This window comes from Aplysia californica, unplaced genomic scaffold (assembly GCF_000002075.1).
Source record: "Aplysia californica isolate F4 #8 unplaced genomic scaffold, AplCal3.0 scaffold00382, whole genome shotgun sequence".
Taxonomy (NCBI): Eukaryota; Metazoa; Mollusca; class Gastropoda; order Aplysiida; family Aplysiidae; genus Aplysia; species Aplysia californica.
In genome coordinates this window covers 714,311-733,683 of record NW_004797652.1, presented here as the reverse complement: position 1 = coordinate 733,683, position 19,373 = coordinate 714,311, and the positions used below count along the sequence as shown (strand labels likewise).

General features: G+C 38.6%; 1 protein-coding gene across 5 annotated transcripts in view; it reads right to left on the bottom strand.

Annotated features, from left to right (window-relative positions):
* Positions 1–3,610: 3,610 nt before the first annotated feature.
* Positions 3,611–19,373, bottom strand: part of LOC101852194 (chromodomain-helicase-DNA-binding protein 1) — a 52,784-nt gene continuing 37,021 nt past the window's right edge. For 3 of the 5 annotated variants that reach the window (XM_005103620.3, XM_005103621.3, XM_005103622.3), the window contains 11 exons: positions 18,976–19,126; positions 18,521–18,631; positions 17,808–18,134; positions 15,921–16,025; positions 14,136–14,314; positions 13,366–13,489; positions 12,388–12,527; positions 11,467–11,655; positions 9,916–10,032; positions 8,348–8,551; positions 3,611–8,039 (listed from right to left, as the gene is read on the bottom strand). In XM_005103620.3, the coding sequence (XP_005103677.1) occupies positions 7,883–8,039; positions 8,348–8,551; positions 9,916–10,032; positions 11,467–11,655; positions 12,388–12,527; positions 13,366–13,489; positions 14,136–14,314; positions 15,921–16,025; positions 17,808–18,134; positions 18,521–18,631; positions 18,976–19,126 (1,804 nt within the window). In that variant the 3' untranslated portion in view covers positions 3,611–7,882. The remainder of the gene's footprint in view (positions 8,040–8,347; positions 8,552–9,915; positions 10,033–11,466; positions 11,656–12,387; positions 12,528–13,365; positions 13,490–14,135; positions 14,315–15,920; positions 16,026–17,807; positions 18,135–18,520; positions 18,632–18,975; positions 19,127–19,373) is intronic. The other 2 variants (XM_005103623.3, XM_035971131.1) reach the window with 2 other exon arrangements.

Here is a 19,373-nt window from a genome sequence, read left to right as displayed (position 1 = left end):
AATTTTTTTTTAATTTAAAAGTTTTGGTCCAATTTTTTTTTCAGACAAGAAGTTTGAACGACGGTTATTATTGTGGTTTTAAATATATGCCCCCCCCCCTCCAAACCCCAACGGCGTTAGTTTCTATATTTTATAAAGCAAAATGCCACCAGTAAAAGACCCCTCCCCCCCTAAAAAAAATTTAAAAAATACATGTAATAAGGAAGAGAGGGTAGATTTTAGATTTAGTAGAGGTTTTACGGCGCTCGCAACTGCATAAGGTTATATGAGCACCAGAAGATTAGAGGTGTTACAAGAGAATAACAAACGTAAAAAGAAAAAAGGGGAGATAATGACGACAGATATTCGAGGAAAGAAGAAGCAAACCACACCAGAGCACCCGCCAACCACCCACTGAGACGGGGTGAGTCGGTGAAAAATGTTGGACGAAATAAGGTTAGTGTCAGACATTCTCATTCATTAATTTACTATCGCTTGGCGAATTGTGTTGACCATGATTATTACAAGTTGTTTGCTATATTTCCTTTATCTTTCTCTCTATAATGATAGTTGATCTGCGGTAGCTTACAAGGTCAATGGCTTCTCTTCTTTCTTGGGATTTAAAGGTCAACATCAGTAATTTATTATGGGTGAACTAATATAATCGTAATCATTACATGCATTGGTATTACCATTGTTATTATTACTGTTGTTATTATTATTATTATTATTATTATTATTATTATTGTTGTTGTTGTTGTTGTTGTAACCGTTTATTCGATTTTTATAACGATATACATGTATTCTTAAACTATTCCAAATATGAAAAGGCAGAACAAAACAACTCTACGACACACATGAGCAAAATTGGGTAAAAGCAAATTTTAGCCTTCCATTCGGAACTTAATATTAGGCCTAAACTTGTCAACACGTCCGAGGTCCCCACTTTTAAGTGTTAAGTGAAACCACACTTGGGTCGTTGCATGACGTTATTACATATAATTGCAAGAGGCGGTTTTTCTTTCTTTCTTTAAAAAAAAGGGGGTGGGGGGTGGCAGGGCCCAAATTACTTGTACCAAGAATTGCCGGTCCGTGTTCTCTTTCAACGCCTGATGGTGTGTAGTGTGCTGTCCCCGTGGTTTTATGCACCCCGCATAATTTAGCAAAATTTGATCTTTTTTTGTGCATAATTTCTGATTATTTTCCTTTATCATTCTTTGTTAAAATTAACAGAATCGCATAATTTCACATTTTTCGGCTCAGTTTGCATAATTCAGAATTGTTCTTGCATAAAACGCCGGAGACAGGTAGTGTGTGCCTGCGCTCGACTCGAGAGCTATGACTATGACTCACTATGACACCACCAACATTCAGTTGGACAGAGGCTGAGCCGGCCCTCAATGTCGGAGCCAACCGTCCGGGATATTACAAAGCTTGAACTAAGAAGCTTAGATAGTTTGTTTTGTTTTTTTGTTGATTGATTCCATGCAGCGACGATGTAAGGCCGTCCTCAGTGCAAGAGGACATCAAACGCGCAACTGATCATGTTACTTTTGTAGACCACCCTCCACTCTTGCAAGTCGGGAATAAACCTGTTACGTTAACTTTCCTTTTTGTCGATGCTCTTTTCTGTTTAAGAATTGATTGAATTAGTATTTCTGAAATTTTTAAGAATATTGGCTCACTGAAACTTGCTCTTTATATTTAACAGTGTATACTTAAAAATGCCGAAGACTCCCTGAGGAAAGTTTGTGGCATCGATGAAATATGCTGTGGAAAGGAGTGGTTTGAACTGAGCCCCGATTGCAGATGCCTGGCCAACGTTCACATCACTATTATGAGTCGTGAAAGACGGGAATGTGCTGCTGGCATTAACGACAACGATATACGACAGTTAATTGAGGAGCATTCCAAGCTAGAGGACCCAGTGATAGAATCTATACGGATGGATCAGTCAGGAGGGGTGAGAGAAGTGGGTGGGGTTTTGTGATGTACAGTGGGAACAAAAAGGTTCATGGCATGTCAGGGGCCATAGAAAGAACAACTTCAAGCATGAAAATGGAGATTGAGGCCGTAACAAGAGCGCTTGGCTGGCTTCATAATACAAGACCAAGAACTAGATCTACCTATCTCATTATTGTCACGGACTCCCAGAGCATCTTGCGAAGGGTTGAGAAAGGGCTTCTTGGGAGTGAATAGATGAACCCCATACAACACTCATCACTTAGAGTTAGAGCCATCACGTGGATATTCTGTCCTGGGCACTCTGGAGGAGTGAAAGGCAATGAGGAGACTGATAGGCTGGCAGGCAGTGCCGTGGCTGATGGTGAGGTGAAATTTGACAAAGGAAAAGTGTTGAAGACCCTGGAGAAAAGGTTGCGGGATGAAGAAGACAGGGAGACAGCAGAACACCTCGCAATCATTAGGATGCGGGAAATGGGGATAGAGAGGGGAGAAGGAAGAAAGGAACGATTATCTGGAAAGGAAAGACATCGCCATAATCAGACAGTCACCGGAACAATCAGTATGGATACCTTGCGGGCTTTGGTGCTGGGGGGAACTGAGCACTTAAGTTATGGACCTGTCCGGTGTGCAATAACGTTGTTGCCCAGGACAGGTAATAGTTAATACTTTAAAATGTAGCAGAGAATATACATGTATAATTAATACTTATATAATAGCCTAGTTTCTTTCAATTTGAATGTACCTAAACTTTTGCTGGAGCCGTAGGTACGTGTAAGCTAAGTGGCTGCTTCTCGTGTTTCTCGTGTAAATACCAGTCGCGCAAGACATCTAGATGATGCTCAACTGGCCAGTTTGTCTTTAATGACTTGACTGTCTACCAGTCTAACAATGAGTAACAACACTAGTCAAGATGGCAATTGATGATACCCCTTTTTACCACCAGACTCATGTACCACCAACTCCTCTTTCTTTCTCCCCCCCTCTGTTTTACTCTTCCCGTCTCTCTTGCAATACAACAAAGTCCTATAACTACAAGTGCCGATGGTCAGAGGCATTACAAGAGAGTAGCAAACACAAACGGAGGAGAGATGTTTGATATATACAAAAGTAGCGAACTACACCAGAGCATCTGCCAACCACCCATAAAGAAAATGATAGCCAGGAAATAGACTATCACCAGTGTTCGAACCTGTGGCAGGTAGCAAATGTCATGAATGCTGAGATTGGCATGAATGAAGATTTGCAGATCATTCAACAAATGACATGAATCCAGATCTGACATCACTATCTATCAATATCATAATCTTAGGGCAACAGATCCGACTAATGAGCATTTTCATCATTTCTTGATGGTTTAGTTAATGCATGGCACACCAGACACATGTATAAAACACCGATTGGTTATCGCCGACTCCTCGAGTTTCATGGAAAACCTTTGGCTCGACCTCAGTAATGGTTTTTAGAACAATGAAAAAAGTTTAGGTCTAAACATAATTTTTCCTGTTTCACTCACTGTTCGAGAGTAAGGAGAGCATAACAACATTTGGTACCCTGGAGGGAATCCACACAATACCACACCTATGAACAAAAAGACAACAGAAAAAGAACAAAACTAAAACAGCACGAAACAACAACTAAAAATGAAAGTGCCCACTAAAAAAAAGGATTACTTTCATCAATGTCTTTATTTCATATTTACACTATATACATGAAATGAGGAGTCATGTACAAGAACAAATGCAATACATTAATGTAGCACATCAGAAATGAACACCTCAGTCACATCAATATGTGTTGCTCTCAAAACTTGCACACTTAAATACCTATCCCAGTACACAGAAACTTCTCCGTACTCCGTGTTACCTCATTTAGAAGTGTAACCTCTCACCCCCTAATCTTGAAAACTGAAATCCTATTCACTTTCCATGAAATAAGCAAAGCACATTCCTGTGCACTAAGATCCTTTCATACTATTTGATACATCAAAAGATCTGCCACCACAGCATAGCAATCAATACTATGTAGAGTCAAATTTATTTAACAGAGAAAACAAAACTAAACAAATTTGGATACAAAACAATGAGCTGCCTATTTTAAGACTTAACTTAAGATACATAAAAAACAAAGTGCTTTAATATTCTGATCAATTTTTTTATATACCAAAATGAAATTATACAGTATAATCCACTTATATCGACGTTCGATTTATCAACATTTTGACAATTACGAAAGTTTTCCTTCAATATCTTCACAAAACAAATTCTCTTATACCAACTTTTTTTCGACCCACTCTGCTTTATCGACATGCTTCCTAGGTACCTAATGCTTCCTAGGTACCTAGTGAAGCCCACGAACATAAATGGGGGGAGAGCCACGCTTTAATGGTCAACGCAGTAGTTCTTCATTAAGTCCACTTACACGCCAAGTAGGCTATTTCAACACACCAGGCTTTAGTAGGTCATGTAGGGCCTACACAGTGTAGTCTCCAAGACAGTAGTGCCTCACAGACGTGAGCGTCTCAGCACTGGGCATCACCTACCTACTTCCACTCCCGATCACTCACTCCGCTTCCCACCCCATTCTACAAGAAAGCTTGAACTGGTGTGTAGAGTGCGCCTCGCACTGCTCAGTCTTTGGTACTTTACATATCGACATGGAATCCACTTCCCAAAGCATGTCAATATAAGCAGATTCTACTGTATAAGAGAGATTTGAAAGAGCCCTGTCCTCGAAGTAGGCCTACACAGGTCAAATAATATCAAGGAATCTAAACTGGGCAAAATTCACACAACTTCCAGTTCTAATTCTTCACAACAAACACAGCATTATAACAAAAGAAAAGCAAGGACAAGCTAAATAAGGGGTGCTATTTTGGGTCTCTAATCACAACTCATTATATCTGCAACCTAGACCAAGAAACCAGACAGCTCTGCACCCAATGGTTGCATGTCCACCAAAGCAGAAACAACCTTTTATTTTGTCAGGAAGAGGCAATTCAGTCTGGTAGATTCCATCACACGAGAACAGATCAAAGGTTAAAGGAAGCAAGGTAGGAATACCAAACTAACAACTTTTTAAATTAGTAAAAGTTTATACGCACTTAAACAAGTGGTCTATGCGCAGCCTTCGTTGATTTCGAGGTGCCGATAATGAACTTAACATTAGATTTGTCATTGGAATTTAAAATTAAATTTTTCTTTAGCTCTAGCTGGGCCAATGGCCAATGAATCACTACACGGCCACACTTAAAACGCTACATCCGGCATTCCAACCTTTTTTTCGTCAGGAGGGGTCGAATCATGTTAGTGGAAACATCCAAACGAAACTTTCAAATTGTTTCAGCTACAGATTTTGGTCAATTGGTTTCTGGTTTGGTAGGCATGCAGGCTAAATTGTTCCCTCCAGCATTTACTCCTAAACAGACAACAGATTATTATAGTCCAAAGATGTTCAAATAATCTCAATGCATACCAAACATACATCATATTAAATGCAACATTCCTGTTGTTAAACCACATAAAATGTTCAAAGCACAGCCATGACATTTGGAAATCTCACCAAAGCCATCTTGTATCCTCAGAGAAAGGCCATAATGTTTTTCAGAAGAATACTGTTGTAACAATTTTCACTCAAAAAGAAAAACAACAAACTGTGCAGCAAGAATATAACAATTCTGAATGATGCACAAACTTTAGCCCAAAGCCCCCACACCTTTCAGACAACCCTTGTGCTTTCATATAAGTTCCTGACAAAGCACAAGAGCAGACAGTCCAAATAAACGACACCATGCCACTGGTACAACACTTCCCCTCAGGCCAGATGCAAACAATTGACAGAGACAAAGCCAAGTCTACGTTTTTAGGATAAAAACTTCCTCTTAGTGACCATACTTTCAATGACTCCAAGTAAGTCTTGTAAAAATTGACACAGCTTTGAACAGAAAATGAAACTAGAGCAAAAAGTGAAAATCAAATATATATTTATTAGAGACAGAAGTGTGGAAAAAAATAGAGCCCTTTTCTGGGTAGGTTGGACCAATTTTTACAATTTGGGGAAGGAAAAAAAAATACATAAGGGGGCTTTAAGTGGAAAATCCTGTCATCCGTTAGAAAGCTTGGAAGAACAGAAATTCTTCTTTAACTTCAGAACTTATGTCAATTCTACATTTAAAACAGGGATTATTTTCACATACTGCTGGAGGCCTCTGCTCTAAACAAAGGTATTTTACAGATTAGAAAAAAATATGAACGAGTTAAACTTAGCAATTGCAAGAATTATGTGAACGTTACCAGATCGTTTCAAAAGCTGTCAAAGCAGCTTCTCGAGGTAGTTTTAGAGAAAAATGACATTCCAATCCAGGATCTTCTCATATTGGAAGACTCGTATCATGCAACCTTGGATCAAATAAGAGGTTGTTTGTGGGTGCATGTCAGAAAGGGACACAGCTAACAAGAGGAAGGGAACCATCATTTAAAGCTGTCACTTCTGTACAGTGACTAATTTTAAATACGCAAAATAATGCATTAGGTCTGGTAGGACCTGCCTCCATACCAAGGGTAGTCCCTTAAAAACCCATAAAATTTGCAAAGGTGTGCATTTGACCAATTCACATTTCTCGTGGTCGAAGTTGCTTTGTCAGAAATTCTTGAAGGGAAATAACATTTCCTTGTAAGATATAATGCATGTGCTGAGGTCAGTTATACTTTTATTATTGAGACGGTGGTAAAAGCTAACCTGTTTCCCCAGTCACTTTTGAGTCATGAGAGGCAAGTACTCCTAGGTTAATGTTGTGGAACAAAAATCCATCACATAATTTACAGCACTATACAATCTCAAAAGACGGGGCCAACGCCCACTTTCTTCTGGTAGCTGAAAATGACAAAATAACAAATTACAAAAACATTGACAGTGTAATTTTATTCCAAAAAAAACAGTTCTAAAATTCAAGTCACAATGTTCAGTATTTCTGCCAGTATAACCACTCAACAAGGAGGACTCACCACTATAGAAAACATTTATCATTTGGCCGATCTGCCCTGGCCAAACGGCTTGGCTCTGACCCCAGTTTTCAAGGCATTCCTTCCCTTCCATGAACTTGCGTATGTGCTTATGACCATGACCATATCATCTAAACAATTTCAAATAATTTTTAAAGCCAGCCAATATAAGGGACAATTACTTGTGCAAGGAGTAACAAAACCTTTGTCTTTATTTATCTCAGCCCATTCCAAACATATCATCTTTTAACTTCATTATCAATTTGTAAAGTCACTTTCCACTTCAGTGTAAGGCAAAAACAGTAGAACGGGAAGCATTGGTCAGGGATTCAATATAAAGGTAATTCAGACTTCACAGGTTCATCGTATACCTACTCGTCTGAACTGGCAAACTCAAACTAAATCATACACTTCAATAACAACTTGCATCCATCAATCAGTCAGCAGAAGTTTGTGAAAACGTGGTGCCACTGAGGCAGGAAGGACGGAAATCAAACCAAAGTCGCGCCAACAATTTTTCCCCTTCCTTGCCGACCTTAAAAAAAAAAAGAGAGGCATACACTAAGCAACTTATCCTACAATTCTGTGTTCTTAGCTTTTGTTTCCCCCTGTAATGTTCGCATGGTATTTTCCAGATCTGCATGATACTTGCAGCTTCAAAGCTACAACAGAGGGAACTGTAATTCCTGCTTACCACAAAGGCTTGGAATGCTTATCAAAGTATTATCACACTGGCCCTTCTTGTTACGGCAAGAAGAACAAACGGCAGAACACCTAACAAATGGGAGACTAAGTCACAGGGGGACAATTAATGTGAATTGGGGGAGGCGGGGCGGAAACAAAAACAGGTTTGTGAGAGAGAAGGGGATGATACTGAAATGGAGATGAAGCTGATGATGCCTGCAAATCGAGTCCTTCCTGCCTCAGAGGCAGGGCTAGGGTCAGTGGTGGGAGAAACTTGGGGAATCCCCCGGGGGAGGGGGCTGGCCAGGGGGGTAGCGAGTCTTCATGTCCATGCGAGGATCTTTCTGACGCCGTTCCCAGTCATGGAAATCGTCATTGTTCCTCCGCTTGCGATCTCCACTGTATGAGTGGTGACTGGGGAAAGACAATAAAACCAAATGTTGAAACAAGGCCATCGCACTCGTGATGTGAAATTTTTTTAAAAATCTATTTAAAAGAGGAAAGGGTGTTTACATTCTTCGTACAAATGCCATAACTTTGCTGGTGAAATTACCTCAGTCTCACAATGTAGGCCTAAACCTTTCACAGCAGACCAAACCTGGCCATGGTTCCAGTAAAGAGCATATAATTAAAGAAAATAATAGAGGGATAAAAACAAACCTGCATCAACAGAATATTGAACACAGTATTCATGATGAGCTGAAAATCACAGCAATCCTTACCTATTTGTTCCCCAATCGTCTGAGGCCCGATCCCGACTGTAGTGCTGCTGTTGCGACATGCCCTGGTCCCTGTAATGGTTGCCATACTCTGGACGGTAATGGTCGCCCCGGTGCGGGTCTGGGCGGTACCCTGCTCGGTGCTCATTTCGACCCCGGTAATCTCTGTGATAGTGCTGTCCGCCTGGGCCTTGCCTGTCATTGAACCTGGAGATTCAGGTAATCTCAATGTGAATACCAGTCTGAAGCCAATGCATTTGGATAGCAGAAGTTTACGGAACACAATACACTTGAAGGCTTACAAATTCCCATGAGTAGACAAGGACAATTCCCCTATTGAAATGAGAATGGCGAGTCAGTTTTCCCCTCTGCCACCTACAGCAGCAATGATGGCTGAGTAACAGCTACAAACTGTCCGACTCAGGGTCAACTATGAGTCTGGGAACAAATTTTTCATACAATGCTAGCTGCCTGGACAAGATATGGCCACAGCATGTATTCCACAAAATAAATCAGGCCTGCAAAATGCACAAGTGGAAGGTGCTTGAACATGTTTACACGATTTATTGTTTTTTATGTTATAAAAAATGTCATAATCTTAACTAAGGAAAAATGGCGAAAAGTACTATTCCGGCAATCGCGAAAAACATGTCTCTAGGGCTACTATGTGAAAGAAAAACCATCATGAAACACATTTCCTGAAAGGTATAAAACACTGTCCATTGCACAGCAACTTGGTGATCAATGAGGAAATTTTGTAGACAATTTAAACATATTTTTTCCTTTTTGCAAACCGTATTTCATTTACAGCACTGCAGCAGCATTACCTGTTTTCACTTAGGTTATTTACAGCTCATTAAGACATAACACGAGCTATACTGAATGTAAAGAGTGCAAATAAACAATGTTACCAGTGACACAAAGAACCACTACTAAACTTTACCTTTATAGAAGCTCACAAATAAAGACTACACAAATAAAGAATACAAACCAAAAAAAGTATGTTTTCTCAGATCATTGACACTGGTGCATTTTGCACATTATTCAAAGGACACAAGGAGGAAATGACTAATTGTTCAGGAGTTTAAAAACAAAAAAAAATGAGACGCAAGTATATGAAGGAATAAAGACAAAGACAACAATACAAGACAAGAGTGACAGAAGGATAAAGAGACAGAATGCCAAAGGAACAAAAGAATGGATAACATGTGAAGTGTAGCGCAAGCACTCTCTCATATTACCATTGACGATAACTGAAAAGTGCAGGTGATTAAACTTAAGAAAAAACGTGAGATAATTTGTTTAACACCTCATGAAATGACGATAAGTTACATTAAAGCACAAGCATTACACTGATAATAAACATTGACACATCTACGCATGCCCTGTCAGTAACTGTAAAAAAGATCTATGCAGTTGATTACTCCTGGTTCTAGAATACTGAAGAAAACTGCATAAATGGTGTCATACATATGTATGAAATAAACCTTGGACAAAGGACAAAAGTGACAGGCAAAAAGTCCTGTTCTCAAGCATCACCACACATACTATGAGTATGCGAAAATATTCACCTGTAGTAAGAATCTTTGGAATCAGCCCTGTCAGTGCGATGAGACTCATGATGTGAGGAGTAGGGGTTGGGATGGGAATGAGGGTGACGGTTGTACATATGTGAGGAACTATCATATCTGAGAAATAGAAGACAATGAACATACCCATGACAACAACCATGCAGTCTGCATATTGAGTTCTGTTGAAATAAGTCAACGAGCACAGTGCAACTTCTAAATACAGAAAAAGCAAAGGATACATCGTAATATTGAGAAAGAAAAGGACTAAGAATCAGTGGGACTGCGCATATGAAATCAGAGCATGTGGGGGGTGGGGGGGGGGGGGGGTGGGGGGGGGTGACATCTTTTCTGTATAATACCAGACAAAGGAAGCTATTTTCAATTACCATTTCTCACACATGAAGGGTGCGACTACCTTTACAGCGTTAGAATGGGATAACTGCCATTTCCATATGTAAAACATAAACACCAGTCAGAAACCTCAACATATGCAAGTAAAGATATCAACTATTAAATCATTTACTTCTACAATTAATTCCGATAGGGGGTATACACTCATAAAGAAACCCATGAACATATAGTGGGTGGCCCTGTGCTATGAACAAAAAAATAATGTTATGTTGGAGTAACTAATTAGCACGAAGGAATGGCATATGACTAATATACAAAATTTACCCAAAAATTCAAGGGACCGCAGAAAGGAAAGCTTTATTGTTAGATCAGCCCACTAACAGACACATTACCCCACCACACTTAGCTTACAGGTGCCTTTTAAATGTTTTATTTGATGCCCATTGAATCACTTATCTTCCAATGATCCATCTTTTTTCCATTTATCTTCACAAATATCACACATTTCAAATACATGGACTTTTATCTTAGACAGTGTCGGTGAGAATAGGGGATCAAAAAATGAAAAAGAAAAGAAAAACAAAACACAGAACAGGTGTGAACAACATTCAAGCAAGGTTTTACACCAAATGCAAAGTCTACACTACACACATTCAAGCACACAGTGACATGGGCAGTGCTACGAGTGCCACCTTGACTTAGCAGGATTTCCAGAAAATATCAAACTTTCATAAAATTTAAGTACAATAACCATCACATCTATAAGAGCATTCCATAAAAAGACATTAAAACACATATAAAACATCGTATATTTCTGAAAATTATTACATGTGGATAGACACAATATGTACCACTTTAAAATTTTAAATACAATTTTTATGCACATAGGTGCAATTGTGTAAAGGCAATTTTTTTTTTTTTTTGCGGTAGACAGATCAGACATAGCTGCTATCACAGCAAAAACATTAATGGAGAAGAAAAGTTTTCATGACAGTGAAAGGGTCCTAAAGTTGAGATTATTCAAGGATTTTGTTTGGGAAAGGGAGCAGGATGAGAATTAAGCTATATATTATAAAGACATTGTATTTGTAGCATAAACAAAAGTGAAGGCAAGGTAAAGAAGGGAAGGGAACTAAAAAAAAAAATAACCGTTTGAAAAATGAGGTTTTTCAAAATTGAGGAAAAAAGTGTCAGGCTAACCTGCTGCGGGAAACATCTTCTGTGCGAGAAAGTGGACTAGCCAACGTCCAGTTATTGCCCGGACTGCCACTGCTGCTCACACTTAAGTCAGAGGTCAACGCATCTTTGGTTGGCACACCCGAGCGAAACTGTGAGTGATGACTTCCTGGCCCTCTCTGATGTTGGCCTTTGTGATTGCTATTTACATGACTGTAAATCAAATAGTAGGCGGTCACAGGTTGCAATTATAAACGTATCTAAGACTATCTTTGAAGACAAAAGACAAAAGACTAAAAGAGCACCTACAAGATGTGCCTTGATCCATTTAAAAATCATTATGGTTTACACTTAGGCGAAAAATTACGATCAATTCCACAGAGTAAGAGTAACATTCAGCGAGCAGTGAGACCCTTCAATTCACCATATGAAATACAGCAAAACAGTGAGGCACTCCCAGTGCACACTAAATATTTCTAATTAAAAACCTTGTCTTGACTAAGAGAAAATTATGTATCACCATAAAATTCATGCGACTTCATATGACTCAATATTACTAAGATAAGGGCTCAAATGTTTAGCTCACTGCTCAAAGTGAGTTATTCTAGCAAAACATAAAAACAGCTAAACAAAAATCTGATCATCTTTAAAACAGAACTCATGTCAGAAAGTTAAGACTCAAACAAATATCTTGCTACAACAGAGAATACACGTACCAATACAATCGCATGCTTCTAAAAACTTTAAACATCGACATTAAACTTTAACAGAAAAAAAAAGATGTGAAACACATTCTGCCTATCCACAACACTTACACAAGGCATGCAGGCACATATCTACACAAAGTTTGAACTCAATAGCATGGCAGGTAAATTAGGGGAAAAAAATGTTCGTACATCTATTACAATAAAAAACAAAAATGAATTATTTGGTTTATACGCTAACCTGTCTTTGTGATGTGGCTGATGGTGATGAGAACGATCATTCCTGCCTGCAGACTGATGCTTCTTTGACGAGCTACCTTCTTTATCACTTTTGTCATGCGCTCTTTTCAAGGCATTGTTTTTCTGTCTAGAGTCGGTTCCCTGCAAAAATAGAATCGAAGTGTATACACTCTCATGTAAAGACAAGTAGGGTAAATTTCTTTAACCCTCTCCGTACTTCTTGTTTCACTATCGTATCCATACGACGTGGGGAACTCTACGCCACCACTTTCAAACAGGAAATTTACAGGATAATCCAATCAGTACACTTGGCATAGCAGTCTGTCAAAATAATTTTTGGAGAAATCCTGAAAGTTTCAAAAAGACTTTTGTACTAGAAGTATTCTAAAATGTGAAGAATACAACCGCGGGGGTACAAAATGGTCCCAGGGCGTACGGATAAGGTTAAAGCAGATGGGACAGCATTTAAGCTAATAAAAGCTGGCTCAGAACAGTTTGTTCAGCCTAAAAAAATGTGCTTATCAAGAGATACACACAACTTAGTTTTAGTTTTCATATAAGTTTTACAGCACTCGCAACTGCATAAGCTCATATGAGCGCCAGAAGATTAGAGGTATTACAAGAGAGTAACAAACACAAAAAAAAAGGAGGGGAGATAAGGACGATAGATGTTTGATAGGGAAGAAGAAGCAAACCACACCAGAGCACCTGCTAACTACCCACACACACAACTTACTAGATTAACAAGTCTGCAGCACCAGGGAACATTAAACACAATTTGTCTTTTTCAAAAGTTACTTCAGTCATAAATAATCTGTCATTCTGTCATTGGGGGAGACAACATATTTATTCACTCATTGTGTAATGAAGCGTCAAACAAAAGCAAGCATTTTTAATGCTAATCTACAATGTTTCTTTTCACTAAAAAAGAAGGAATTAGTTTTCTTCCGGCTGTGGCAGTCTCTGAAACCCCACTTACATTGTCTTTTCCTTTCTTGTCCTTTAATCTGTCATCATCCCTTTTCTTGCAAGCTCCTTTGTACAACTTTCTCAATTTCTTGTGATTCAAGGTGGTGAAGTTTGAAACAAACAACCACAGTTTGCTGAAATAAAATTTAAAAAATAAAACTACCAATTAAGAACAAAAGAAAGGACAAAAATGCATGTGTAGTATTTCATCCAACTGTCCCCCTTAATTTCTCCCAAACCACTTAGACAAAGATAAAAACAGTTCTAGAACAAAGGTCAATCGCACTCAATTTTGATTCTTCACTAAAGCAATATACAACTGAAATAATTCAAAATTACTTCTGCTTACTCAAACACCAATAAAAAGTTGAAGTGTTGTTGATTAAGGCAAGTCGTTTAGGTGACAAAAATATTCAATGAAGCATTTTAAATAAACATACGACATACAGCAAAAAAAAAAAAAGCATTCCCAGCGCACATTAATTCAAAACCCTGCCTTGACTGATATATGGCATGGAACCAATTTGACACAAAACCTTAAGTTCATCCAAAAAAAAAAGTTCTCCGTACTAGTATTAAGGAATGTAACGATCGACCATTGGGGATCATTCTTCACCGAGTTCAATTTGCTTTAAAAAATGATCAGACAAAAAGATACAGAGCATGCATTTCACAACATGAATCGCTGCCATGCCTGAAAAATCAACAAAACATGGACAAAGTAAAAAAACAGATAAAAACAGACAGACAGTTCCCCTAGTAAATCATACGGTAACTTACTCTCTCCAAAATTTGATTTTTTCTGGATCAGACAATTCCTCTATGCTAGAGCTAATGTGGTCGCCAATCTTCAGCAAGATGCTTCGAATAAAGGATACTTGCTCCTTCTCATTTAAACTTTCATCAGGTTCACTCAGTTGCTTCAAAACCTTCTTCATTGGGCGCATTTTCTCTTTGCACTGAAACACAACATTATAAAAACATGTTAAATCATTTATCAAATCCAAGAACAATTTATTATTTTGGGCTGTAACTCCAATACAATATACAGCTTTGAGCAAAAGAATATTTGTGAAGAAGCAAAATCCACAGTTTCATCAACAATTACTGACCAAAAACCAAAAAAATCAAATAAGATATACTGCGGAAGGGGCGAAAGGGTAGAGATAAGTTGCATAAGCTTGGGAAAATCTCAACCTGCTGCACTCTTTGATGCGCATGATTTTGTAGATGCACAGAAGACTTTTCAGAAATTTCAATCTTCAACGTCATAGCAATGACTTTAAGCGAGCTGGGTTAAAGCAAAAGCATTCATCACAAAAATCATCTGTGCCCGGTAGTCTTGTCATAAAATACATTATATAGCACCCTTGAAACACCATTTTAAAAAAGGTTTCATGTTTTATGACTTGACCAAAGAAAAAAAACATATATCACTCTATCACATACTAAACAGGCATTAATCCCCATCAAATATCTGCCCAAAATAGCTCAATTCAAACTATTGCCCAAAGTAACATCCACCATTGGAGAAACTACTTTCAGATAATCTACCCCCAAGAAACACCATTCAGAGATTTCTTACCAACCTAATTTTAGAGCTGAAAAATTGCAAAAAGGAATGTTCAATATAATACAGCCCTGTGAATCAAATCCAAATTAATGCAGTCATTCTAACCATAAAGGAGTATCATCTGAGAGCCGTTCAAAGGTGCCATTTCTCCTTTGCAGAAAGGGTGCCACTATTATGAAGAAAGGACCACTGGTAAAAAGATTGATAATGCAACACTGACTAAAAAAGGTAACCATACAGACCTACGACTCTAAATCTGTGTTTATGAATTCCTCTTGACTGCAGTGGAAACCTGATATAACAGGGATGGTGGGAATAGAGAAAAAGTCCTGTTATATCCGATCCCTGTTAAATCCGTTACGCAAGGAAAGTGAGCATTTGTGGACTAATCTAGCTGTACTTATTCATGGGTAGTTTCCCTAGCTACAAGTACCCACGAACATGGGTTTTGGCACCGACTTTCTCCTTGCCTCCTTAAACCACATCAGAAGAGCTTGGTCCACAGCATCTGCATCAGGTAGTCTCATCTTCTTTCGATCTAGAGCAAACTTTTCATTGGAGTATGCTGCCACTTTCTTCTCTCTATCCTTGATAACGGTGGGAATTGACCTTTGTGGAATGTCGAACTGACGACAAATCTCTGCCAGTGGAGCTTGCTTTTTGTCAACAGTCTGGATTATTTTGTATTTTTTGTCCATTGAAAGGCATTTTCTCTTGCGCTTGACGTCGTTGGTGACCATAATGAAAGGAGTAGGCTTAGATCTAGGCCGACCGGTCGTCCTCTCTCTCTTACTTTTTACACATTGTTAACAAGCCTTTGTCCCTGCTATAACCGGTTGGCCTCTGATGAGACCCTGTTATTGCCGATAACTTTTAATAGAGACAAAGAGCAGGAAAAAACAGGGATTTTAAACATCCCTGTTATTACCGGATCCCTGTTATTACCGGGCCTGTTATATATGGTTTCCACTGTATAAATATTCAAACCATACCTCTTCAAAGGTCTTTGGATCCATGTTTTTCCTCTCCTCTTCCTCTTCTTCCTCTCCAATTTCCTTGGGGGCAGATGAGGCAGTGAAATGCATTGGACCAGACAACTGAAAATGTAATTTTTTCATAAAGTTACAAAACAAAAGAATATACAAATATAAGGTCTGACAGAATTGACTTCCACTGACAGGCAAATATAAGCTACACATAACGCTACCCACAGGAACAAAACAAAACTACTTACATGTAGACCTATCAGTGATTTTAATCTTCCAAACCCTATCAAGCTCCTGTAAAGAATCTCAAGGTCTCAGCTAATAATCTCCCATAATAATAACGAACATGACTGGGTTTTTTATGCTGATCCAGCCTCCATGGCAACTTGCTATTTTTTGGGTTGCCCCACAAAATGATAAAGAAATTCCTTGATTTATCCAATTTTGATCAGGACTGGAAATATTCTAGGAAATTTAAGGAACTTTCGTAAAGCACAAGTTTTCCTTTTGTTTTTCAATATTTTGAAGTGACAAGATACCACCTTCGGTTAACATGGTTATTATCGACAGCTTGAATGTTTGGATTCCAACTGCCAAATCTCCCTCCAACAACACCACTTCCAACAGATCCACCACTACCCCTACATCTTAAGTGGTGAGCTAAATCCAGCAAACTCAAAATTTTCCACAACCAACTTTAACCCTTTGCAGTCACACAGCCAGTAGTACAAAACACCCCATCTGATCACCCAGTCAGGAGAGTGACTGCAACGGACTTCTTGGGCCTGTTGCAGAACTGCGTCACGTGACCGAAACTGACAATTTTCAAGGTCACATCATTGCAGCAAGTGACCCCAACCCTTAAGGTGTTAAAACATTTGTAGTCAAATAATCTTCAATGTCTTTCTCACTCTTAGAATCAAAAGCTATTTCGTTAAAAACTTCACCTGTATTTTTTACTTTCACTCCATACTAAAAAAATTACATGCGTTTAATTACAGGCCCACGTCACTCCATTTCCACATCTCTGTAATGCCAAGCTAGTCGATTTTCAGCCCCAATAAACAAGGCTAGCTATAAAATATAAGATATCTAACAGCACTTTGGCCAGAGATGTCATGATTATCATTAGAAAGTGGAAGGGAATCTACAGAGCTATTTCAGACAATGCGAATATTGCTTTCATGAACCAAGCCAAATAAAAGGGAGTACATCTCATGTGAGAATAACACATTACTAACACCACAACAGTGAAAGACATTTGACCGTGTACATGTTCCACAGTGAAGATTAAGTTCTACTTTCCGACAATTGTTTGGATACTACCAAAGAGTCTACATAACAAGAGGGTCCACTCCTCTTTTTGAGCCAATTAAAAAAAGTGTCCTCAAAAATCGCACCCTTTGCGAAGTTACCCTACTTGTGTTAAAAAATCAAAGTGAAACTAACAAGGTTTTGAATAAATAAGAATTCAAATTTCGGAAGAACGCTTTTTTTAATGGTTACGCTGACCAAAAAAAACCTCTTTTGGAGGAAGGGGTGACTGCTTTCTTCGTTTAATTAGACTTTAGAGTGAAAGGCGAGAGGTCATTAAAATAAAAAAACCTAAAAACTCCCTCTGAACAAACCCGAACTGCTGATGAACAGCAGTCGATCCTCGCACACAAGGAGGTGCTATTCCTATTCTTCTTCTGGAGAAAAGAAAGAGAGCTTCAAAACAGACTGCAGCGCCATCTGAAGCAAAGAGCTGACTTCCGGCGGACACTTTTTTGGCTGACTGGACCATCTTGTTATGTACAATCTTTGATACCACTAAGGCTTAAAGAGACCAAACTAAAAAGAAGCACATATCAATCCCATCCTCAGACTACATCAATTGTCATCTCACGTTACCTTCTTTTTGTTTTTCGACTTGGCTTTCACAGGCTTCTCTTTTTCTTTCTTCTCTTCTTTCACTTCCTTCTTGGGCTTTTTGGGTTTGGCTTTGTTGGCCTTTGGTTTCGGCTTGGACTCGTCATCTGTATCCAGCTCACTGTCACTGATGTCCGACAGATCATTCTCCTTCTTTATTTCCTTCTCCACTGGGGGTTGCTTCTTCTTGGATGGGGCATCTACAACCTGTGGCTTCTTCTCCTTCCCTTCATCAGAACTACTGGAATCATCTTTATCTATCACCTCTGCCTTGGACTTTGGATTTCTTTTTCTGGCTTTGACAATTTTCTAAAAGGAAGAGAAAATACAACAAAAAATGTTTAAATTTCAGTTGCTTATCACTATCCCCATCTGACCAATTTATTCCATTTCCTACTTTAAACGATACTTTACCTCAAATTATTTGTACTGTGAATTAGTTGGTATCAAACTCACAGTAATCCAAGAACATAATTCAATAAGGATGGATATGTAGACGAACTATCATAATGTTGAGAAAGAAAGAAGGGAGGGAGGATGAATATGAAGAAAAAGTGAGGAAACACCTGGCTGAAGAGGACCATGGCCAAAAAGGACCAACCAACTCAATCCACATATTTTAAGAAGTTGTACTCTTCAAATGTTCAAAGAGCTTTTTACCCTTTTCATATGGGACAGGATTATGCTTTACTTACATTGACATTAGGAGTTGGGGTGGCATCCTTCCCTTTCAAAATCTTCAGCAAGAAGTCCACACGTGTTTGAAGATGCTTGGCCTGGGGCTTCAGTTCCCCATCAGGTAAAATCTGTGGCACATAGATTGTACAAAATAAAGTTCACCGTTCTATCACACACTCAGATGCATACCCATATTTACAATGATCTTGTTTAATTAAAAAGATGGTAGATTAACACTACTGAAATACAAAAAACTTTTCAGCATGACTTTTTTTTGGACTCGTGCAAAACACACCTCAGATTGTCTTGAATAACACTTCACAGAAATAACACTTAAGTACATGAGGTACGCATGACCATAACAGATCTTAAGGAAAAAGTAATAAGAGTAATCAAAGCACACCACCGTCTCACAAGCAACAACATCACAAAGCAATGAATGGTATAAAATAAAATATTTTCATCAGCTCACCCTGTCAGAAAGTCCCAAGCTTTCATCCATCTTGATGGCCTCATAGCTGCCCATTCCATATTCATAGATGCCTTTCAACAAACTGCTGTCATCATCTATGTTCCAAAAGCAATCCCAATGTACTTTCTTCACTTGGTGATCCAGCCTCCACCTGAGAACAAACAAATTTAGACTTTCCACATGTGCTTTTGGAATATCTTATCCAAAAAAAAACATATTAAGTTGTGAAATTTAAGCATAGACTTTCCTAAAGCCTGTTGTTCGAGTCTTTATACAATGGAGAAATAGAAAACTGAACCTTTCTGTCATCATTAGGTTCATAACAACAAGTAATTTCACAGGTGACACAAAAAAGGTTTTTTAGTTTAAGTAGAGGTTTTTTGGCGCTCTCAACTGCA